Source organism: Pogona vitticeps, chromosome 11 (assembly GCF_051106095.1).
Source record: "Pogona vitticeps strain Pit_001003342236 chromosome 11, PviZW2.1, whole genome shotgun sequence".
Taxonomy (NCBI): Eukaryota; Metazoa; Chordata; class Lepidosauria; order Squamata; family Agamidae; genus Pogona; species Pogona vitticeps.
The window spans coordinates 3,282,343-3,304,549 of record NC_135793.1 but is presented as its reverse complement, the minus strand read 5'-3'; the positions used below and the strand labels follow the sequence as shown (position 1 = coordinate 3,304,549).

At 42.1% G+C, this 22,207-nt stretch overlaps 1 protein-coding gene across 1 annotated transcript in view; it reads right to left on the bottom strand.

Annotated features, from left to right (window-relative positions):
- Positions 1–3,321, bottom strand: part of CAPN6 (calpain 6) — a 38,226-nt gene extending 34,905 nt beyond the window's left edge. The window contains exons 1-2 of the mRNA XM_020784398.3: positions 2,862–3,321; positions 21–202 (exon numbers count right to left, since the gene is read on the bottom strand). Coding sequence (XP_020640057.3) covers positions 21–191 — 171 coding nt within the window. The 5' untranslated portion in view covers positions 192–202; positions 2,862–3,321. The remainder of the gene's footprint in view (positions 1–20; positions 203–2,861) is intronic.
- Positions 3,322–22,207: the final 18,886 nt, after the last annotated feature.

Genomic DNA, 22,207 nt, shown 5'->3' with positions numbered 1-22,207 from the left:
ATCTGTACGGTGGTAAATACCTTTGGGCGTCTCCATTCTATTTTTCCCAGGGGAGGACTGCTGTAGACCAGAGATGAGTCGGAAGCTGGAAATTCAGGGTCTTCAAAAAGCTGCCTTCGTTCAAGGCACTCTTTCTTCAGATCATGATAATTTTGATTTTTGAAGCGCCTCACTGCTGAAGTGGGAGCCATGCTGCCCTGCCCTAAGAAAATGAAGACAAATGGTTCAGTGGAAGCTCTTTTATCCCCAATCAGCTCACGATGAACCAGCCTAGGACTGATCTCAAATGATGGATTGCTAATTAAAATAGGAAGGGAGGTGAAACAGAGATGGTGGCCTGCACAGTAATAAAGATCTATGTGATTAAAGGTATATGGTTTCTGCCCTCGTTGCCTTCCTTGTGAGGAAATCCACTATTTCTCCCAGTAAAGATGGAGGAGAGCTATCAGTCTGACTATCTCCCACGTCTAAATTTTTCACCTTCTCGATGTTTCGAAGGAATTTCTGAGCAATTCTCCAAAAACAAACAATTACAAAATTATCTTTTCACAACAGCCGAATTCAACCCATACTGGACATATTTTAGTGTGTGTTGTACTATCTACATATATGCGTTTTAAAAAAAGAGACACCTGTAAGAAACGGAAAGACAGAAATGAAGGTCAACAGAAGAGAAAATGATGTAATCTTAACCTCAAGTAAATAGGTAGATGGACATTCGAGAGTCTGTGCATTCTGATTTTGCTCGATTCTTTTTAGAATTGCTTTCATCCCAGATATGAAGAAATATGTGAGGACTGATAAAGTCTTGCAAAAATAAAGTGGAATGAAAGCTTATTCGTTCCTGCCCGGACAGATTTGTTGTAGCTGCTGTTCAATAAGGTCTAATATAGTGCCCTGAATCTTAAGGGTTTCTCTCTAAAATGTATTTTGATCCCTTAATTTTAATAAAACGGAATTCCCAGTGTGGTGTACATAATGGGTAGAGTGGAGAATAGAGTTTGGATCAGTTTAGCTGGGGAAACTCACTGGGGGAAGTAGAACTGGTCAAGCCACTCTTTAAATACTGTATCTCACTTACCTTGAAAGCCCTATGAGGTTCGCTAGAAGTCGGTTCGGACTTAACAGCACAGAACACACAAACGATTTCAATCGACTTTTGTTTGGTTCTCTCTTTGAAGGCATGTGAGAGAGTAGGAGCCATTGGGAAGAGGACTGTGCTGCACCTCTCACCCAGTTAAATTTGGTGCCATACTATGGTGGTATATCTCAGTGGGTTGGAGTGAGCAGAAATCCAGTCGTGACTATGACTTCCTACCATCCTTCAAGAGTGGGGCTCACCAAGATCATCCACAGCATTATGTGCCCCATCAACTGTGCAGCCTTGGGCAAGCTGTATAACTCCAGAGCACCCTTGGAAAGAGGGAATAATAAACTACTTCTGAATGGGGGGGAGGGAGATAGATAGATAGATAGATAGATAGATAGATAGATAGATAGATAGATAGATAGATAGATAGATAGATAGATAGATAGATAGATAGATAGATAGATAGATAGATAGATAGATAGATAGAGAGAGAGAGAGAGAGAGAGAGAGAGAGAGAGAGAGAGAGAGAGAGAGAGAGAAGTGGTAACTCCAGTTTATTGCCCCCAGTAGAGCTGAATATACAAGACTTTGAATGAAGCCCTCCATATTTTGTAGAACTGGACGATGCCGTCCAAAACACGTTTACTCAGAGGTAGGGTTTGCCATTTTCAACAAGGCTTCCCAGAAAGGACATGCCCAACTGTAGCTTTAATTATATTTTTTCATACTGTTGCTTTTCCTAGCCTGTGTTCAAAGCATCTATGTGCTTCAAGTTGTCTAGATTCTCACATGATGACAATTTATTTTTGAATTGCACCATCAAACAAGCCTATTAAACTGTACATAACTGTGGGTGGAAAGATGCTGTTTTAGCAACTGAAACACTGCCTTGTTGACTCTGCCGACAACTTTTTACAACCCTGAGAATTCTTCCATGCCGGTGCTTGACTCCACCGGTTAATAAACTCGAGTTATTTCAGACGTGAGTACTTTTCACTCTAAGTAACTATTTTCTCAATAAATCCCAGCCTTTTAATGTCACCCTATAGCTGGACATTTAAGAGAAAACAGTGTTTCTGCGGCTTCTAGTACAACATAAAACAGATCACAAGCCTTTAGAAGCTGGACATTTGGCCAGAGACACTTCACAGAAGGGAGATGAACCACCGGGAATGACCATTCTAGCAATTTACGCTAGAAATACAGATAAGATATCCCTCAAAGGTGACTAATGGGGAGCCATGATAGGTTGGGGCCAGTTCTGAATGAAGAACACAGATTGTGCTCTCCCTGGTTGTCCAAACGCAGAACAGGGTTGTGGATAAGATAAATGTGATCATCCTAAATTTTCAGGAGGTCCCAAATGAAGCTTATTTCTGTGCTCATAATCTTTGCAGCTGGCTGGGTCTATACGTTTCTTGAAACAGTGTCCCACTTTCCAGTAACACGTGCACCTATTTCTATTTCTGCCGGCAAACAACAACAACAACAGCTAGATTTGATGCAAACTTTTCCAGGACAGCAGGAAAACATGCAAACAAGCTTTCTTTTGCAGAAGGCACAAGCTGCAGTTTCGCACGGGGCCTTAATCCATAGCTTTTCGTGTGCTTCAATTTACCCTTTTATTTTTTTGGGCTCCTGCTAAAACATAACCAGCTGGGATTCCGGACAGGCTTAGCGTGGTTCAGCAACTGCTAATTTTGGACGGGTGAGTTTTAGATCAAGGGATCCCCTACATAGTAATCATTATATATCAACTCTTGAGACTTACCTGGACTAAACACTTTTCACCATGGATTTCTGAGCTGTCAGGCAAACATACACACAGGAAGTCCCAAATCACAACTGCAAACAGCCAACTCCTGACTTCTTAAACTCTTTGGACTGTACCAACGGTTCAACGGCGGGGGAAGAGGTTCCTCATAGTTCATTTCCATTGCTCCCTCTTTGCTCTCTCGAATTCCAGCTCGCAAATATTTGATCACGAGTCACATGGGAATGCTAAGAAGAAGAAAAACAGCTGGAAGCAAGCTGACTGGGACACATCTGTTGAAAGGATCAAACACCGTCCTGTGTTGTTTTTCTTTTTTAGACTCTGCAGCCAAGATACCAGAAAGGAGAGCGCTCTCTTGAGCCCTCCTGGAATTGCTTTGGGATAAACCGGATTGGTGGGGGCGTGATATTTACTGGGAAAGAAAGAAAGAAAGAAAGAAAGAAAGAAAGAAAGAAAGAGAGAGAGAGAGAGAGAGAGAGAGAGAGAGAGAGAAGAAAGAAAGAAAGAAAGAAAGAAAGAAAGAAAAAGAAAAATTACTAGCTTCTAAGGTAGTTTTTTCATTTTTCAGTTGAAGAGTTATGGCATACTCATTTCCCATCTGTTTTTATATTCTTTTTGGTAGTAGAGGTCACTGCATAAGGAACTTAATAAACAGTATATGTTAGACGTGACTGCAACCAAGTTATAGTTACCCAGGTTTTAGCTGAATTTTCAATTTGGTGTTTTGTTTTGTTTTTTACTTTTTTCCCTCCCCTTAAAACATCCAGAATACTGACTAAATTGTCAGAGCGGGATAGTCTGTCGTGCATTGAAGGATAAGGATACAAGAAGTCACAGTTTCACACACTAACTTCGAGGTATAAGATGTACGTACGGAAACAGCTGCTATGCTTTTGACTAGAAATACACCATCTCTCACCCTAGCAAAGCAAAAAATGGGGAAAAAAAGCAAAGTGTGCTGCTTATATACTGCCCCACGTTAAAGTACTCTCTGGGTTAGCCAGGCCCATCCATCCATCCATCCATCCATCCATCCATCCATCCATCCATCCATCCATCCATCCATCCATCCATCCATCCATCCATCCATCCATTAATTTAGTTAGTTAGTTAGTTAGTTAGTTAGTTAGTTAGTTAGTTAGTTAGTTAGTTAGTTAGTTAGTTAGCTGTACCCCACCTGTCTCCTTTAACAGGACCCAGGGGGCTTACACCATTGAAACACAATATTTAAAGTTGAAAACAGCGAGTATACCATGGTGGTTCCCATCATTAAAAGACAATATTTAACACTAAGAGCAGTGAATATAAACAAGTGTCTTATAACGTTAGTGGGCAATATTACAGTATACTATTGTTTGCTCTCATCTTGTTTAAATGTTTCCACTATGAAAAAAAATCGTTTATATATATATTTATTGTGTTATTTTATGTTGTTAGCCGCCTAGAGTGGTCTTAACCGACCAGATAGGCGGGATATGAAATAAATAAATAAATAAAAAAATTTTGAACAAATTCCAACTTTTGAAGAAGTGGAAAACACCAATATGGAAAAAAAAACACCAAGTTGTACTAAAAATTCAATGAAAGCTGCAATGTATAGCGATCTATCTCAAAAGCACACACACAGGTAGCTCCATGTGACAATCACATTCATGTCACATCCATCATTCACCATTGGCAGTGGTCATTATAGCGGATGGGAGCCATCATCCACCCAAGACCTCAAAGGGGCCACTTTGCATCATTCTGTTGAAAAATGTTGGATTCCTCATGGGACGCTGAAGAGGACAGTGGGGCCTGGACCACACCATGAACAAGAAGGGAATGCTACATTCTTTTAGCACATGACCACTGTCATTCGGATGTTGGACTGAGATTTAGTAGACTGAGGTTCTTAGTCTCACCTAGCCAGGAAAGTGCCTTGGCCATTCTCTCTTTTCTTGGCCTGAACTACCTTGCAGGGTTGTTAGGAGGAAGAAAAAAGGGGAAGGAAAGCCAAGGATGTCACTCAAGCTCAGTGAGTAAGAGGCAAGATGGAAATCTAATTAATGGGTCCTTGAAAATCAAGAGGCAATTTAACCTTGCACATCCTGGCTTCATTGCATTAGTTGCACAAGAATATGTCCGGCATCTCTTCCGGATTCTTCATCTGAAGCTTCAGATCCCACCCCTGTTGGTAGAAACATGAGGGGGGTTCCGATGGAGCGTGGCCCCTTCGTTCTCACTCATCCCTCGCTCCTATGCACCGTTATTAATATGTTTAGGGGTGCCGACAAAGGTGAGTCACAGACCTTTGTAAACACAGCTGGCAAAAGTGGTTAAGCTCCTTTCTGCTCAACCCAACGGCTGCACTCGCCATCCATTATTCATCGGATCGCCCTGTGAGGATGGCTTAATAAAACATGAGCTTGTTTCTCCAGCCGGGATTCATCCCAAGGCAACATGTTTATTTTATTTTTTCTAATTCTAGCAGTTTTGTTCAGAGAAGGACCCGAGAGAGAGAGAGAGAGAGAGAGAGAGGGAGGGAGGGAGGGAGGGAGGGAGGGAGAAAGAAGGGGAGGATTTGAATTTGTACCACAACTAGGAAAGGGCATTGCTTGATGATGGCTCAAGTTGAAAGCGCTCAAGAGAGTCAAAACTCTGCAGAAACATTTTCTGAGCTATGTCCAAGCTTAGACATTCTTAAATCAATTAACGCCACGCCCCCCCAGCAAGATCCATTTAGCTCATTGGGTCAAGGGCACTTCAGACTCACTCAAGCTCCAAAGTGCCAGGAAACTGCAGCCATTTATATATGTATTATTTAGGAAATATAGATATCCTATGGTAACTGAGGAAGTTTTCACTTTTCTGCTACCTTGGAGTGGGGTGACCATGGGCAGAATAGGAGTAGAGGAAACTACATCCCAGATCTGTCTGTTCTTTGGAATAAATATATGGTGTTTGTGCAACGGAATGTATTGTTGCACATTACAAATCCTACCCAGTAAGTGATCAATGCAACCTGTAGATAAAGCCTGTTGAATCTTCTTGTGTTTCATTCCTATCTGCCATTATTTCTCTCCCATAAATGTAATAGGTGGGACGAAGTTTGCTCCTCTTTTTGCAGTGGACTTCACCCGTGCCTTCGTTCCTACCACAGAAAATTTTGTCTCGACATCCTATTCATTCGCTCTTCAAGAGGATGGCGTTTCTTGAATTTCGGTAAATTTGGAATAGTGCAAACTATCGGTTTTCTACAGAAAACACAAGTTATTTTACTCAAAAATACATGAGGCTGGGGACTTTTTTTTCCCCACACAAAAGCCATGAGGATTTTTTTTTTTGTAAAAAATTGTACCAAAATGGGGGGGGGGGGGGAGCATAGAAATTCTCATGATCACATCACACCGGGAGAAAATGTTTTTGATTCTTACCTGCAAGAATGCAATGTGATTTGCACCCCCATACTTGACATCATCTCAGCTCATCAGAAAGTTCTGGAGCATCAACCTACAAGACTTGGCACCACTCCACCAATAATAAACCAAATGCCATGGGAGGTGGATTCCTCTAACTCAGTAAGGCAGTTTTCTTCCATAAGTAAGTATGGAGGATAGTTCCAGAGCGTTTCAGCCAATTATTTGCACAAAACCTTCCACCTTTTCCTTCCTGGCTAGAGGACAATATTCGGTTGAGTTATAGCGGACAAACCAAGTTGAGTGTTACTCACTAGGTGGCAGTGTTGGTCAATAGGAACACCTCTTCTCTACTTCCTTTGTATACTATCATCATTCAAGTCAACCCTGACAAAGGAGCCAGCAAAGAACATTGAATAGGATGGGCTTGGAGGTGGGCGGAATGAACCGATACATAACTCTTGATCTCTGGCACGTTGCCCCTTCTTGATTTTCCAAAGGAACCTTTTGGTGGCGTGTAAATCACTATATTGCTTCTCTCTTCATTTTAACGGGTGGAAGCCACACAATGAGCATCCTGTGTACTGTCTAGCACCATAGCAGAACTGCTGGATAACTGAGTGGCTTAGGTCTCTGGCTGTGGAGCCAGAGGCTGGGGGTTCAATTCCCCTACTGGGCCTCCTCGAGAGGGGCTGGACCTGATGACCCATAGGATCCCTTCCAGCTCTGCAGTTCAAGGGTGGTTTAGTCTTATTCTTATTTACCCATAAATTAAATAAATTCTTATTTACCCATGCACAGGCTGTCTAGCTTTCTCAAACAAAGTTTAGATTTTTTTAAAAAATAATAATCTCATACTATCTTTGAACTAAGTCCTTGGAACAGTGAGTTTTCAGTTGCCTTTTGGCTACACAATTTTCAGAGGAGTCGCTCCCGTTTAATAGCCATAAGCTCAACACTCATGAGGGGTGTCTAATAAAGGATGAGGAGGGATGTCTACCATTTCCCGCATTGAGCCCCCTTGTTTCAAGAGACTCCTTAGCCTCTTTCACCTTCAGAATCATGATTCGGTCCTCAGCACCAAAAATGGGAAGAAAAAAGCTGGCGGAGTTCGGAATACTATATTATAATATTAGGTTTGGTCTTTTGCTGAACACCAGCATCAATCATATTAAATCCCCCTCCTTCTGAACTCACAGAAAGCCTCTTTCCCTGAATGAAGATTTACCCAACGGTCGTTTCTCAACAGAAACATTATGTAAACATCCCGGCTAAGAAAGATGTCCATGATAGAGTTGTCCTCCCACAACAGCTCAGATGTCACAAAGAAAGCCCCTTCTAAATCAGGGTCATGAGAAAGCTTCTGAGAGGAGGGGAAGGGATTAATCGTTCGGAGGATCATCCAGAAGTCAAGAAGGAGGTGTTCGCTTTATGGCTTCCCTCATATCGTAGTGCTGTATTTAGGTAACAGTCATAAATTCAATGCAGGGAAAGGCTGTCTCTTTCCCTCTCCCTTGTGGAAAGGTAATGTAATCGGAGAGCGGCACTGGTTGGTGCACCTCTGTGATAAGAGGCGAAAAAACCAGGTGATACACATCCATTTTCTCCCATATTATGACATTAGTAGAACTCTTGGGAGTCAAGAGTTCACATCTGGCCTGCATTCATTAGCCATTTCACCTTGAGTAATTTTTTTTTTTACCATATAAGGGCTTTCAGTGGTTTCCCAGCTGAGCAAATGGACTCAGCAAAGCACATACCTGCCACTGGGAGGACTCTTTCTAAAGCTTTTTAAACTCATTCATCAAAATTGTACTAGTCCTCTTCAAATGGTGTTTTGAAGGAAGGCTAGGGTATCTTTTGAACTCGCCAACCGTCCTTAGAGGAGAATGAGATGCTTCCTAAAATAAATAGCTTCACCTACTGTTCCCAATTGGGTGGCATAAAATGCAGAAGCAGTCAATAAATATTCAGGGAGAGCTGTTTGCGCCATTTGCATTTTAAGACGAATCCCCTGAATTTGATCTTTCAGCATTGATACATAAAAGTGAAGCACATGTGTACGTCAATACTTGCCTTTCTCTCAATTCTGCAGTGCAATTCTGTTTAAACGTAGGTAAAAAATGTGTAATGTTCGGGGACAGTGCTTGCAAAGATCTCTGTGTTAGACCAAACATGTTTAAGGGGAGAATCCTGGAAATATACACAACACTGGATAGTTTTGGGAGAAGCAATTCAATTGTTTTGGACAGGTGCTCCCAGTATATTCCAGGCTGACAATGCTCACCTGCTGGCTGGGGAATTCAGAGAGTTGCCATTGAAATGAACTCTAGCCTTTGTAAGCTCTACAAATTTGCACGAAGATTTGTAAGATCCACAAACCAAAATGGAAATCAGGTGAAAAGGTCAGAAGGTTGGGACGGGGGGGGGGGGCAAAATCAAGTGGTAGAAAATATTCTGTTAAATACTACCTTGATGTTGATCCAGACAACTGAATGTGTACTTATTTGAAAAAAAAAATCCCTTAATTCCACAAGACGAAACCAAGATAGAAAAATCCTTTTCCAGTTGATGAATGCTTTTCTCATATCCCAATAACCAATCAATGGTACCCATTTATCTGCCAGATTTGGAATTTAGTGAGATTGATATATAACTAAATATAGCTTTCTGCAGTTAATCAATCTTTGCCCGGTCAAGAGATTTTAATAACCATTCTCCCAATGATGGAGAATGAAGAGGTTTTTTTTTTAAAAAAAAATCACAATGAGCCCACATGAATTTTTGCAGCTATTAATCAAATCATAATTTCAAAACACTTGATATATTTTCTGTATCATTAAACTGCATCATGTCAGCACCCAGCACCCAAATATTGTCTGACATTTGTAAAATTACATCTAGAAACATGTTTCCGTTGTAATTTTACACATTTTGGTCTTCACACATTTAGGTCCTGCATCTCTAGCATTTTCTTGTACTGCAAAACCTCCTAAAATCTTGGTTGGCTTCAAGTCCCAGCCAGTTCTACATTTCAAACACAGAAATGTTCATTCTGCAAAGCACAGCGATTCTGCTGCAGAAATCAAGGCAGAAAGGATTTTCTGAAGCTTAAAAGAGCAGAACTTCACAGCTGAAGTTTTAAAATCTGTTGCCGCCGGGAAATCCTTCCTGAACTGTTGGCAGCCCCTAGTGTATCTGCTGTGGCTTCCCTACATTTTCCAGTGGAGTCTTCTGTGATGTTTTCTACTATAGATGATCCATTCATTGGCAACCCCACCCTGGTCTTTTTGTCCTCACTCCACGCAATCTCTCCTAGAACGAGGAATAGGTCAGTGCACATCTTTTGAAGGCACTTCTGATTATATGATTTTTTAAAAAAAAACGACTTTGCTTCCTAATGGGAGAGAAGGCACTTAATTTACATTCATGGCTAAAAAGTGAAGATGTGGTGTGTTAATGACCTCTGGATAGCTCAGTGGTTTAGGCATCTGACTATGGAGCCAGAGGTTGGGAGTTTGATTCTCCACTGGGCCTCCTTGACAGGGGTGGACTTGATGATCCATAGGATCCAGCTTCCCAGTTCTAAGAATTATTTATTTGTTTTAGATACAGTGGTACCTCGACTTATGAATGGGTCCACTTATGAACATTTTGAGTTCCGAATGGCTACATTCGCAAAATATTGCTTCGACTTGCGAATGAAGCTTCGACTTACAAACGAAAAAACCTTTCTTGCACTTTTTTTTCCTAAGTTCATCTGAGGTCAAAAGAAGAAAAAAAAGAAAACAATTCACCCCCTAGTGGTAGAGTACAGATTAACCGGCTTTGCGTTAGTTCCTATTTATTTATTTATTTATTTATTTATTTTATTTATTGCATTTATATGCCACCCATCTAGACATAGTCTACTCCTATGGGACTAATAGCTCTACTTGCAAACAGCGCCTCGACATAAGAACAAAAAACAGCTGGAACAGATTAAATAAAAATAAAATAAAATAAAATAAAATAAATGATTTTCAATGCATCCCTATGGGATCTTTTCGACGTACAAACGCCATTCCAAAACGGATTAAGTTCATAAGTCGAGGTACCACTGTATTTATTTGACTTAGTGAAAAGCACTACTCTGGGTGGTTAACAGTAAATAACAAAACCAACCCACCAAATCCAGCAGCACAGGATCAACACCCTTTACCAGTAACAATTAGACCAAGGACCAAGAACTTGAATAAAATTTAAATGGTGGAACCAGGAGGCTCATGTTCATAACTAACAACGAGGATGTTGTTGTAAAAAAAAATTGCTCTTTAGCATCCTCGTGAAAATTGGAAGGGAGGGGGCCTGGTGGATTTCTAATGGGGACCCATTTCACAGGAATGGGGCCACAATGAAGAAGTCTGGTTTCGTCATAGAGGTCTTCTTTGCCTCTCTTGGTGTGGCGAACCACAAGAGGAACGAGTGACACAGGCAGACGTTCGTGGGGGAAGATGCTCAGACAAGGCAAATTCCTGGATCATGGAGACCATTTATAGTCTGACAGATGATGCTTAGGTTTAGATGAGGCTGCATCTACTCATGGAGTACCTTGACCTCAGCATGTCACGGGTGGGTGCTTTGAGCAGGTGGTCCCCACAGTGATGGAATTGGGGATCTCCATTTGGGGATGAACGCAACACAACTGCGAGCAGGTCCGAAGGTGAGCCCAGCCACCCACTCAGGAGGCAGCCTGGTCCTAAAATAACCTATTTCATTTTTTCACTGCATAGTAAAAGGGGCCTCTTGAGTCACCTTCAGAATCTATTCAGATCCTGCGTTAATGAAGGACGTTGAATGGAACAACACACTCTTTTATATTCCTCCCGTCAAGAACAGTTCATTCATGTCAGGAAACTGGCAAAGGACGGCAGGGGCGGTGGGGGGGAGGCAGGATAGGAAAAGCTTGCCCATAAAAATGTCTCTTCTATGCCTCTCCCTCCCATGCTGTCTCTATGCTTTTCTGATGATGATGGTGATCTTGGTATAGAAATGCAAATAAATGAAGCACTTTTTAAAAAATCTCCTGCTGATTCCCTTTTCAAAAAGGGAGCTGATTTTTAAGGTCATCTCTCACGGCAAACATTAGCATACTGTACACTCTGCACTCTGTTTTCTCCCAGCGCGCCCTATGATAAATGACACTCGAGTGCCAATTGTCTGGCGGCTCATGCGTTGAGAGAGTCTCCCCATTATGCCCTAATGGGATTGCGGTGATTTCTACACACACAGAGCCGAGTAAACTGGATTTCAAGTAAAGTGACCACAAAGAAGGGGAGAGGCAGATGGACAAAAGGCTCCCTTTGACCGTGAAATATTATTCAAGAGAATCAGAGCTTTTCTGGACTGGAAAATAATGATGCAATGCAGAGCGGATGACCCACCTCCCCACCCCCCAGATCAAGTCAACTGCCCGTGCACGTACATCCGCCCACACACAGAGCATCTAAGACCATAAAAATCTTTATTAAAAAGGTAACAAGACCGAGGAAAGGTTAATCCATGCAAGGCCTGCCGACTCAATGGTGGAGGAGTGATGAAAATGAATTTTTGACATATCTGTTCACACTGAGAGAAAGTGAAGGACATTTAACTAAGTGGGTAGAGGTTTTAAAAAAATATATTTTCAAGTAGCTAGCAATTTGCCCTTGAAAAATAACATTTAAAGTAGCCGGTAGATGTTCCTTGCTACACCCGAAAAGTAACTTTGCCACAGCTTATTACTTTATTTTTTGAAAGGTAACTTAGTTCCATTACTCTAAAAGGAAGTAAGGGAGGTAACTGGTAACTAGTTCCTTCATTTTCTATTTAACCATCTGAGATGCAATCTCTCTAAGGAAACCAATGGGTCTCCTTTGCTCTTACCCTCCTCCCACTGCAGGAATTGGTGCAAAGTGTGAAATATTAATTTTTTAAAAAAATAACATATTGTCCAGAATCTTACTACTATCGAGTAGACCAGATAGGCGGGGTATCAAATAAATAAATAAATAAATAAATAAATAAATAAATAAATAAATAAATAAATAAATAAATAAATAAATAAATAAATAAATATGCTTTGCTCATGAGGGGATCAGTCAAATAGTATAAATCTCAACAGAAAATTGCTGCTCTCTGAGAAATCAGCTTCTCTATTCCCCGTTGCATGTCGAGTCGCACAAATAAAAGGAATATAAGGAATACATGTGTCCTGTTCTTAACTAGTTGCAATTCATCTTAACCACTGATCTTAACTAGTTGCAATTCATCCTAGCTCAGCCCATCCACAGCTGAGATTTTCACCATTCGGCTTACATCACCGATAACACAATGCAGCCGATGATTTGTGTGTTCGTTACTTAGCGATGTGCCATCAAATCAGAACCGATTAAAATTCCTAATGGGGCTTTCAAGGTAGGTGAGATATTAAAGGATTAGATTTCCCAGTTCCATACGCCCAGTGAGTTTCCATGACTGAGTGAGAATTCAAAGCCTGTTCTACATAGTCCTAGTTCCTCGCTCTATCCACTACATCAGTGGTTTTCAACCTTGAGTAACCCAGATGTTCTTGAACTGCAACTCCCAGAAATCCTGGCCAGCAGAGTAGGTGGTGAAACCTTCTGGGAGTTGTAGTCCAAAGAACACCTGGGTTATTCAAGGTTAGGAACCAATGCACTACACCACTCTGGTTACCTATTAATGTGTTAATGTTACTCTTAATGCTAAAGAGAAGTTTACAAAGGACATCCCACCACCTCCCCCTAATCAACTTGTCTTCCAAGTCAATTTTCTGCAATCATGTTATTTGTTTTACAAATATCCTCTGTTTTAAGAGACAGGCCATAAATTCTGAATTGCTAGCTCAGGTGGAACTTGATAACAATTTGCATATTACACTATCTCCATCTAAGAAGCGAGCCTGGACTCAACATCATCAGCCGTGTGGATTTGGGACATTGAAAACAGCACATCAGTTTGGAACTGCTCGCAAGAACTTGATGCACAGCCTTGAAGAAGATGATTTATCATCGAAAGCTCACTGTTTTTTCTGTTTTTTATTTTAAATATTCTTACTGGTCGAGTATCACCTGTTCCTGTATTTGTAAAATTCCCTAATATTATCACTGATGTTATTATCATGATTAAAATTATTAAATGGCCCTCGTTATTATTAATTTTTTAAAGGAAGCAATCAGCAATGATATTATGTTTAACATGTTCTTTCCAGCCTCTGAACTGGAGTTCTTTTAAAACTCCACGTTCTACTTAACCACCATGGCTAATAGCTGTGTGCAGATCTTTCTTCCATAAATTGGTTAAATCCAGTTTTAATGTTATTTAACCCAATGGCCATTGCCATGGCTGGTGGCAACAAACTCTGTCGCTTAATTATGCATTAATTCCAAAACAGCAGGGACCGACTGCTCGAAGCCATCGGCACGGGCCTGGACTTTAAAGACCGAAAACCCACAATTAGGATAATCTGGAAATGCCCTTAGTCTCTGTTCCTTATCTATAAAACAATTATATTAATACCCTTCCTCTAACAGAATGTGTGAATTTTGATTCGAAGGCTGTGGATGCCGAAATAGCTCTGAAGAACTTTTTCAGATTTCTAGAACCTGAGCTGACTTTCCTATATTATTATTATTATTATTATTATTATTATTATTATTATTATTATTATTATTATTATTATTATTATTATTATTATTATTATTATTATTATTATTATTATTATTATTATTATTATTAGTATTATTAGTATTAGTATTAGTATTAGTATTAGTATTAGTATTAGTATTAGTATTATTAGTATTATTAGTATTAGTATTAGTATTAGTATTAGTATTAGATTATGATTATGATTATGATTATGATTATGATTTATAAGACTGCTACTTTTGTGTATGTTTTTTGAATGTGAAATTCTCTCTTACTTACATCATATAAGATTAGATTTCCAGTTAAATAATGAGGTGGGCATGTTGTGGATGCCACCAAATTTGCAGGGTGGTAAAAACAAAACTGTTTTTTTTTTGGGGGGGGGAATAGCAAAATTTGTGAAAGAGCAATAGAATGTTACACACAAGCAAGGTCTCAGCTGGTTGGTAGTGATGGTTGCTAACAGGTGTTTCACACTTTCCAGACCCACCTCCAGCACTCAGAGGCTTTCTTGCCCCGCCTCCTCAGGCACTGCTTCTGAGTGGGCGCCCAACAGAGGAGGCAGGGTGGGAAACACTGAATACCTCTTTGTCCAATAAACGACCTGGCACAAACCCCTGAACAGGTGGTCCGTGCCCATCTCTACTGGTAGGTACTGACCATGAAAGAGATTTGGAAACACAGTGGGGAATTAAATGCCAAGCACTGGAGTCGTATCTGTGTGCAGCAACTGCAGGGAGAGTAAAACTCAGGCTGAGGATCAAGAGGGAAAATCAGAATGCCAGTATGTGAAGCCATGATGCAAATCTGTAGCGCAACCACACTTTGAACCATGGGGCTAGAGGACTCTCGAGGTGGTTTGCAACCTACCTATGCAAGCAAATCTTTGTCCCTGCGTGAGCTGGGTACCTCGGAAGGGTGGAAGGGTGAGTCAACCTTGAGCTGGCTGTCTGAGCTTGTTGGGACTGAACCCAAGTCATGAGCTGAGGCTTGACTGCAGTGCTGCAGTTTATCCGCTGCACCGCAGGGCTTCCTTGCCTGGGGAGAGGCCAGGCTCCACCTAATTGTGCGTCCTACTCACTCAGAGCCCATACAACGACCATTCTTTCACCACCTCACGCACACTCCGTTCTCACGGTGCAATAATATTTCAGTGGAGTTTAGTAAAAGAAGTGGAGTGAGGGAACAAAGAAAAAGAACATTGGAGTGTTTCTCTTTACCCTAAAAAATAGTTGGTGGAGTTGATCGAGAGGTGATATCTACACTAGGCAACATTTCAGTGGCTGGAGCATCCACAAGATGCGTGAGGCTTCCTTGGGGAGCTCAACCACCCTTCCCCTTTTGCTATGGGAATAGCAGCCTAAAATACATACTCTTCTATGTTTTGGTCGCTGCCTCTCAAAAATGGTATTGAAAGGCTTGGGGTTGGGTAAAACGGGGGAACCGAAATGATGTGGGGCTGAAACAACTCCCCTCTGATTTATGGCCTGGTGTACAAAAGCTTATGCCAAGGATAATGGGAGCTGTAGTCCAACACATTTGTAGGGAGCCACATTGGGGATGGGCCCTGCGTCAAGTGTAACAAGGATTTTTGTCCTTTCCCCGCTTTTGAGACCAGGTTATGCCATTTAAGAGTTTTTAATGAAAAAGAGGAAGAAGGTGAGGAATGGAGGGCCCATCATGCTGGAATATTATATCATTATATCTTCCAGGTATTTTTGAATTCTAGTGCCCATAATCCATCACCATTGGCTGGGGCTCTAGAGAAAAAACATATGGAGGGATAGAAACTGCTCATGCTTCTCAGTAGAGCATCATCATCACCATGATTGTAGAACTGCAGAACTGAAAGAGACCCTATGGATTATCAAGTCCAACCCTTACCAAGGAGGCCGGGGGGGGGGAATCGGACTCCCAACCTCTGGCTCCACAGCTGGATGCTGAAATCCCTGGGCTGCACAGAAAGTGGGCAGATGGATTTCCTCCTCTTTCTCATAATACCAGAGCCTGGAGTTATCCTACTGAAGACTAAACTGGTGGGCGATTCATTGCAGACCGAACGAGGCGTCTTTTCGCCAAGGAGGGGCTTTTATTCAACATTAATTGAAGAGGTAAGCCCAGGAAGAAGCACAGCAGAGGCGAAAGAATCACAGACATCCACACCGCTGACTTCCGCTAAATACCGGAACCCAATTTTATTCTGGAAAATGACATTACACACACCTTGCAAATGTACATTTAGATGAGAAAAAACAATGCAGAAGAAAGTTTGAGAGCAAAGTCGGAGACTGGGCGGGTCCTTCCGCTGAACGGTATCCAATCACCGGAAACGGCCCAGTTGTGGGAGGGGCGGGGACATGGGCAGGGCGGAGCCTTACAAGCGGTTAAAAACAGTTCACGACACTTCACCAGGAGAAGGAAATCAAAAGTAGGTCTAGAATATCAGGCTTTTGAAGAAAAGTCTTCTAAATGGGGAGAGGCACGAGACACATGGATCCAAGATACACCAATTTGGTTTTGTCTTCTGTTTAAGTCCCATGAAATGTCAACAATCAGCACCATAGGTTCAGAGTCTTTGCTTGCCTTTATCCACAGAAGAGCGATGTTCATTTCAACATCAACACACCTCATGCCTTCTGTGATTCTGGACACCTGTGAAGGGAACGACGCCCACACCATCCCTCCATGATACCGGCACCTCCCTCACCTACTTTCAAAATACGCAGAGAAACTTGTGCACAAAAATGAGGGATTATATACATTATTGTCTTTCCAGCCCCCCCCCGAAAAAAAAATAACAAGAAAAGAACCCTGAATTGCATTGGGCGTAACGCTCTGTAGACACGCAAGCTGTCCATCAGGTCTGTTGCCACGAAGAGATGAGATCATGGCGGATCTCAATGAACTGAACAATACAACTGTACATTACACACCTAATGATCAGCGACTATTCAGCTCTTTGCTCGGTCCTTTTCTCCATGTCCACATCTATAACTAAAAACCCACAGAAGGGCAGGAGAGACCAAAGCACAGGAAGGAACAAGGGAGAGGAAATTTATGCCATGAAATGTTAGCACCATGCATTTACTCTCAAAAGCTTGCTTGCTAGTAAGCTACCACGTCTAAAACTACCACCATTAATTGACACCTGTCAGCTAATTAATGCTACTTCTATCTCTAGCCATGGAACTGAGGCTTAAAAGAAAACAGACCAACCTCCCCCCTCCCCCAATGAAAAATGTCATTTTTTTTTAAAAAGGGGGTTTTTTGTACAAGTCGAATGGCACAAAAGTGGAGAGAATGCTAAACCACCACGGATGGAGAATGCAGAATTCTTTCGAAACAGGCACGCTAAGAAAGGAGAGTGGAGTCATTGGCTTAAAGCTGCAATATATTATGGGATGAAACAGAGGAGACGTTTGGGTGTGGAACCTCAAAATGACAACTTGCAGTGGTGGGAAAATAACTGAGCCCTCCAAGCAGTAAGCGAAAACGGAAAAGTGGATTTGCCTGGTTAAGATGCAGACTAGAGAGGGGCACGGACCATCTAGAAAGAAAGTTCAGGGCGAGTGGAGGATACTAACCCATCTCATCCTGGTCATTGCTTGCATATTAAGATGGTACAGGGCAACAGGGACCAATGCAAACGAGAGAGAAAAGGTGCACCAGGATCCTCAATGGGCTATCAGATCTACTAGCTTGTCTGGAACGGCGTCAAGTTCTTGAGGATGTCCCTTTCCCAATATGCCAATGGTGGCATGATCTTCATGATAGACTCTATTTCCACATGCCCTCCACTAAAAATGATTTGGTGGTGCTGGTGGTGGTTGAGATGGTCCTTCAACACAAGGGGAGCAGCTGAGATGGTTCTTCGACACAAGCTTCCGGAAGCTTGGGGAGATGATATGACCACACGATTTCAACCAACTTCTCCCTTGTGCATATCTACTTGGATCTCGACCCAAGATGGTTAGACAGGAAGATAAGGAGGGGAAAAAAATCCTCTCAGGAAGATGAAAACCATCTCAAACCATCTCAAAGAGGTCTTCGCTGGAAGAGATAAAAAAAAAATTCCAGCCACCTATAAGCCATAAAAATCATCCCACAAACATCCCATATTACTGTTTTGACATTCCTGGTAAGCTTAAGAAAAGCTTCTGCCAAAATGAAATGTGTGAGGGACCCATGAGAGAAAAACGAAGCATTCCATTTTAAATTAATTCATCTTTTTTTTAACAACCACTTATTTGATAAATATGTCATCTAAAGTAAAACAAAATGAAACAAAAAAAAATATACCAACCCTGGAAAATACAACAGCTCATACAAAGCATATGAACTTCAAGGTTCTGTACAGAGAATTTAAAGTATGCCAGCTAAACTTTAAATCCCACCTTGATTCCCCCCCTTTTCTTTTAAAACCCCCATGCTTTTTAAAAATCTCATCCCCACCCAACACAGAACGACGACAGAAGAAAATACATCATGACCTCTTGGTTACACTATATTGCAGCTTTCTTTTATGAATGGGGAAAATAATACAAGGTCGGCTGAGAGGTATTCCCCAAGCCATCCGCCATTAGCCTTTGACTGAGTTGCCTCTTTTCCTAGTCACAACTTATTTCTCAAAAGAGCTGTAGGTGAGGAAATGATGGGTTCCAAAAGGCGGTGCATGGTTTGTACAGATGGCTTTGAAAGATGACCACGATGACTACATTTTTGATCATTAAAGAACGTGGTCATGACTAAGAAATCTGATTGGTGTCCCATGCATCCAGCAGGCTCGTTTGCTTTGATTTTGGCCTGTGCTTCTCAAAACCCTGCTCTGTAAGACAACAGAAGAGGAGGAGGAGGAAGATCAAGACAGTAACAGCTGTGGCGAGGCTAACAAGTGAAGGAGGAATTATAGAGCTGAAAGACAACTTTTTGAGAAAAAGTCATATTTGTAAGAGCCCAATGGCGACAGAAGTCTTCTAAATGGATGGAGACTTTATAACAGTTGCACAGCAAGATGATTTGAGTGGGCTGTAGTGTAAATGGGATGTTATCTAGGACGCGTTTTTGACCAGGGTTGTAACTAAGCTAGAGTAATTTGGGCTGTGCCCCAAGGCACCCGAACATAGAGGATGCCAAAATCTAGAAATGAATCTACCAATGATTGTTAAGAAGATAAACAACACCTCTCAGCCCCTTTTCTGTGTGGGGGAGAGGGACTGGGGAACACCACATTCTCCTCCTCATTTTTCATGGGGGGCCTGAACTTAGGCCTGAAAGCAGAGCAATGGGAGATGGTGGCACTCAACCTCAAATTGTTGCGCAATGTTTGAGTTTTGATTGTGGAATGATGAGTTTGGCTGGCCAGGATTTTTGGGAGTTGTCGTTCAAGAACATCTGGGGGCCGAAGGTCGGGAAACACTCTATTAGACCACACAACCGAGTGGATCAATGTTTGAAATGTCATTGACATTACTATCAACTCATCCAAATTCCCATTAGGAACAGTTTTCCAATCATGAGTAATGTATTTACTATTTCCAAATGGTAGCATTCTCAGTGGCCCTGATTTCCCCCCCCCCAAAAAAATCGACATGCGTTGAGTAACGTCATCATGCGTGATGTCTACTTTTAGTGTGTTAAAGAGTAGAGGTCTCCAAGGATGTCTTCGTGGGCCATTAAACTGGAGCCATCAGTTTAATTCCCCACAAGGCTTCTGAGATAACATCACCCAGATGTGGGAAACTAATATCCATTTCCTGGACCCTCACTGGTGGCCACCAAGCGATGATCAGAACTGGGGGCTTAGTGCCACTGCGCTCAGCACTGCTGCCAGATCACCCTACAGAAGAAGGGTCAACCAGCAGGTGCTGTTAAAGGTCCCGTCAGACCTGGAATGAGCCCCGCTATCAATGCACATGAGTAATAATGAGCTCCCACTAGCCTGACCAATAATCTCTTGTGAATTTGTGTCTTAACAACACAGCCCACTGTCTCCTGTAATGCAGGGGTTCCTCAGTGAATAAGCCAATGTGAGCAACCACGAAGGTTTGGGAAACCACCCCATTTCAGACCACAGTTGCTACTCCTAGTGGTGATACCACCCACTTCACACATACCAAGCACCAGGGGTTGGAGGGGGTGCAATGTTAATGTATGAACATACTTTAAATAGCCTGAGAGTTGGAAGATGAACATGAGTAGCATCGTCGGTACTGCTATTCGGCATGCATGCATATTTTCTTCTTCTTTTGTACAAAAAAAAATCATGCAACATCAACTATACAAGCAGTTTTACATCTGACATGGTCACCGATTTCTACCTATAGTTCAAGAACTTTTACCTGAAGAATAGCTTCTAATACCTGGGAGTCTGGTCCTTTTACCCTGTTTCGTTTCTGCAGGCTTTGAATGGCTTTGCTTTTTTTTTCCCTTGTGAGGAAAAACGAGAGAACCCCTCTCTTTCCTCACGCCAGGCCTTTGTCGAGTTTTCTGTTGGCCAGGCCTTGGTATACTTGTGTACTGATGTGCCATGGGGTAACTCAACCTATCTCAAAAGCCTCACCTCCCCAATCCTATCCAAAAGAGTTGTGTGTCCCTGGCCAAGGCCATTCTTAAGAGAACAGGCTCTCCAAGATGCCAGGGTTAAGTGCAAGTGAAGAGAGATGCTCATAGCTGCACTTGAAAGAAATGTATTGTTGCTGATGGAGAAATGAGGAACCTACTCCATGTAAACAATTATCTACTTACAAATATAAGGGGGGAAAAAGACCTATTGGAAAGGACTAGAAGTCTATCTAGTCCTACATTCCATCTACCAATAGGGGGTCAGCTTCTGGAAAGCTTATGAACAAAGGATGAAGGCAGAAGTTCTCCTGTAGAGCTTGCTCCTAGCCTTTGGCATTCCAAGACACATTGCTCTGAAGTTTCACTGAGCTATCGTGGGGAAATATCAACCTGTCTCGAGTTTTGTCTCTGGTGAAGTTGGCGGTGAGTGGAGAGCAGAAGAGAACATTCAAAAGACTCCACAGTATGAGATTAGCAAGATTAATTCTGGGCCCATGAACCAGAACAGTGGTCAAAGGTGTAAGATGGCTTTCTTGGCCAGAAAGGAGAGCCAGTGAAGTTTTGACTCAGTCTGATGATCACCCCTTGCTTCTTGGACCAGGAGAAGTTGGTTTGAAGACAAGGAGTCCTCCAGACCGTGGATGGAGTATCATTCACATGACTTCTCCCTGTTCATTAGAAGTGGTGCTAAGAAGAAGGAGCCCTGCTCTATCATCTTTTCATCAAACAGAATAGCTCAGCGCATGGCCTCTAGTCATACTCTGAGGACAGATTGGGGACAGTCCTTTAAGACAGAGAGAAGAGGGGAGAAAAGGTCAAAGATGGAGGAAATTTATAGAGAACCCTCCCCTCCAAGTTGACTGGAGTGTTGGCTTAAACAGTTCACAGTCTATGCTATGTTTACGCCCATCATCCAGAGTCTTGTATGGGTACAGTGGCCCATATCGCCTACTCCGGATGAGTGGGAGTCACGAGCCCCCAGGGCTTCCTGCTTCTCAAGAACACACTGTGCGTATGGATTGATGCTGCATCAATGCCTTTTGGGGAAGAGTGACTTCCTGGTAAATCCCAGGGAAACCTTTGTTTCCATGGACAAAACTAAGCACCAAAGTCTTGTCCACACCTGCTCCTAGGAGGACAGAGCTAGTACTTTCCCTCCAGATGATCCAAAAGTATGTTACGGCATGAACAAAATGACACACAAGCCAACCTCCCCCATCCCTCCCTATGAGGTAGAGAAGTATCACTGTCCCTATTTGACAGATCAGGTAAATTTGAGGCACCGAAGACATTTAAGAGACCTGCTCTAATTCAAACACCAAATCTGCCGATTTCAAACACACAATGGACAATTCTTGTGTAAGTCTTCCCTGTGCTTCATCCTCCAAGCCAGCCTCTCCCCCGTGAGCGATCTGACTCTCAACATCCATGAATGCTGGCGGTGAACGGATGGCTTACGGACCAAGCATTGGGACAAATTCCCTCTCTCTCTCGTATGCTTGAGTTCCGTACGGCCAATGACGTCGATGTTCCTGAAGCAACATTTAGAAATATTAAACCAAACAGCGACAGAGGGGCTACAGACATCTAGATCTTAATGGCTCGGTATTTATAAATGGTAGAGCCGTACTTAGCTATTGTGATACAGGCTCCCTCTGGACTGCAGCCACTGGATACCTCAAAATCTTATGTTTTGTG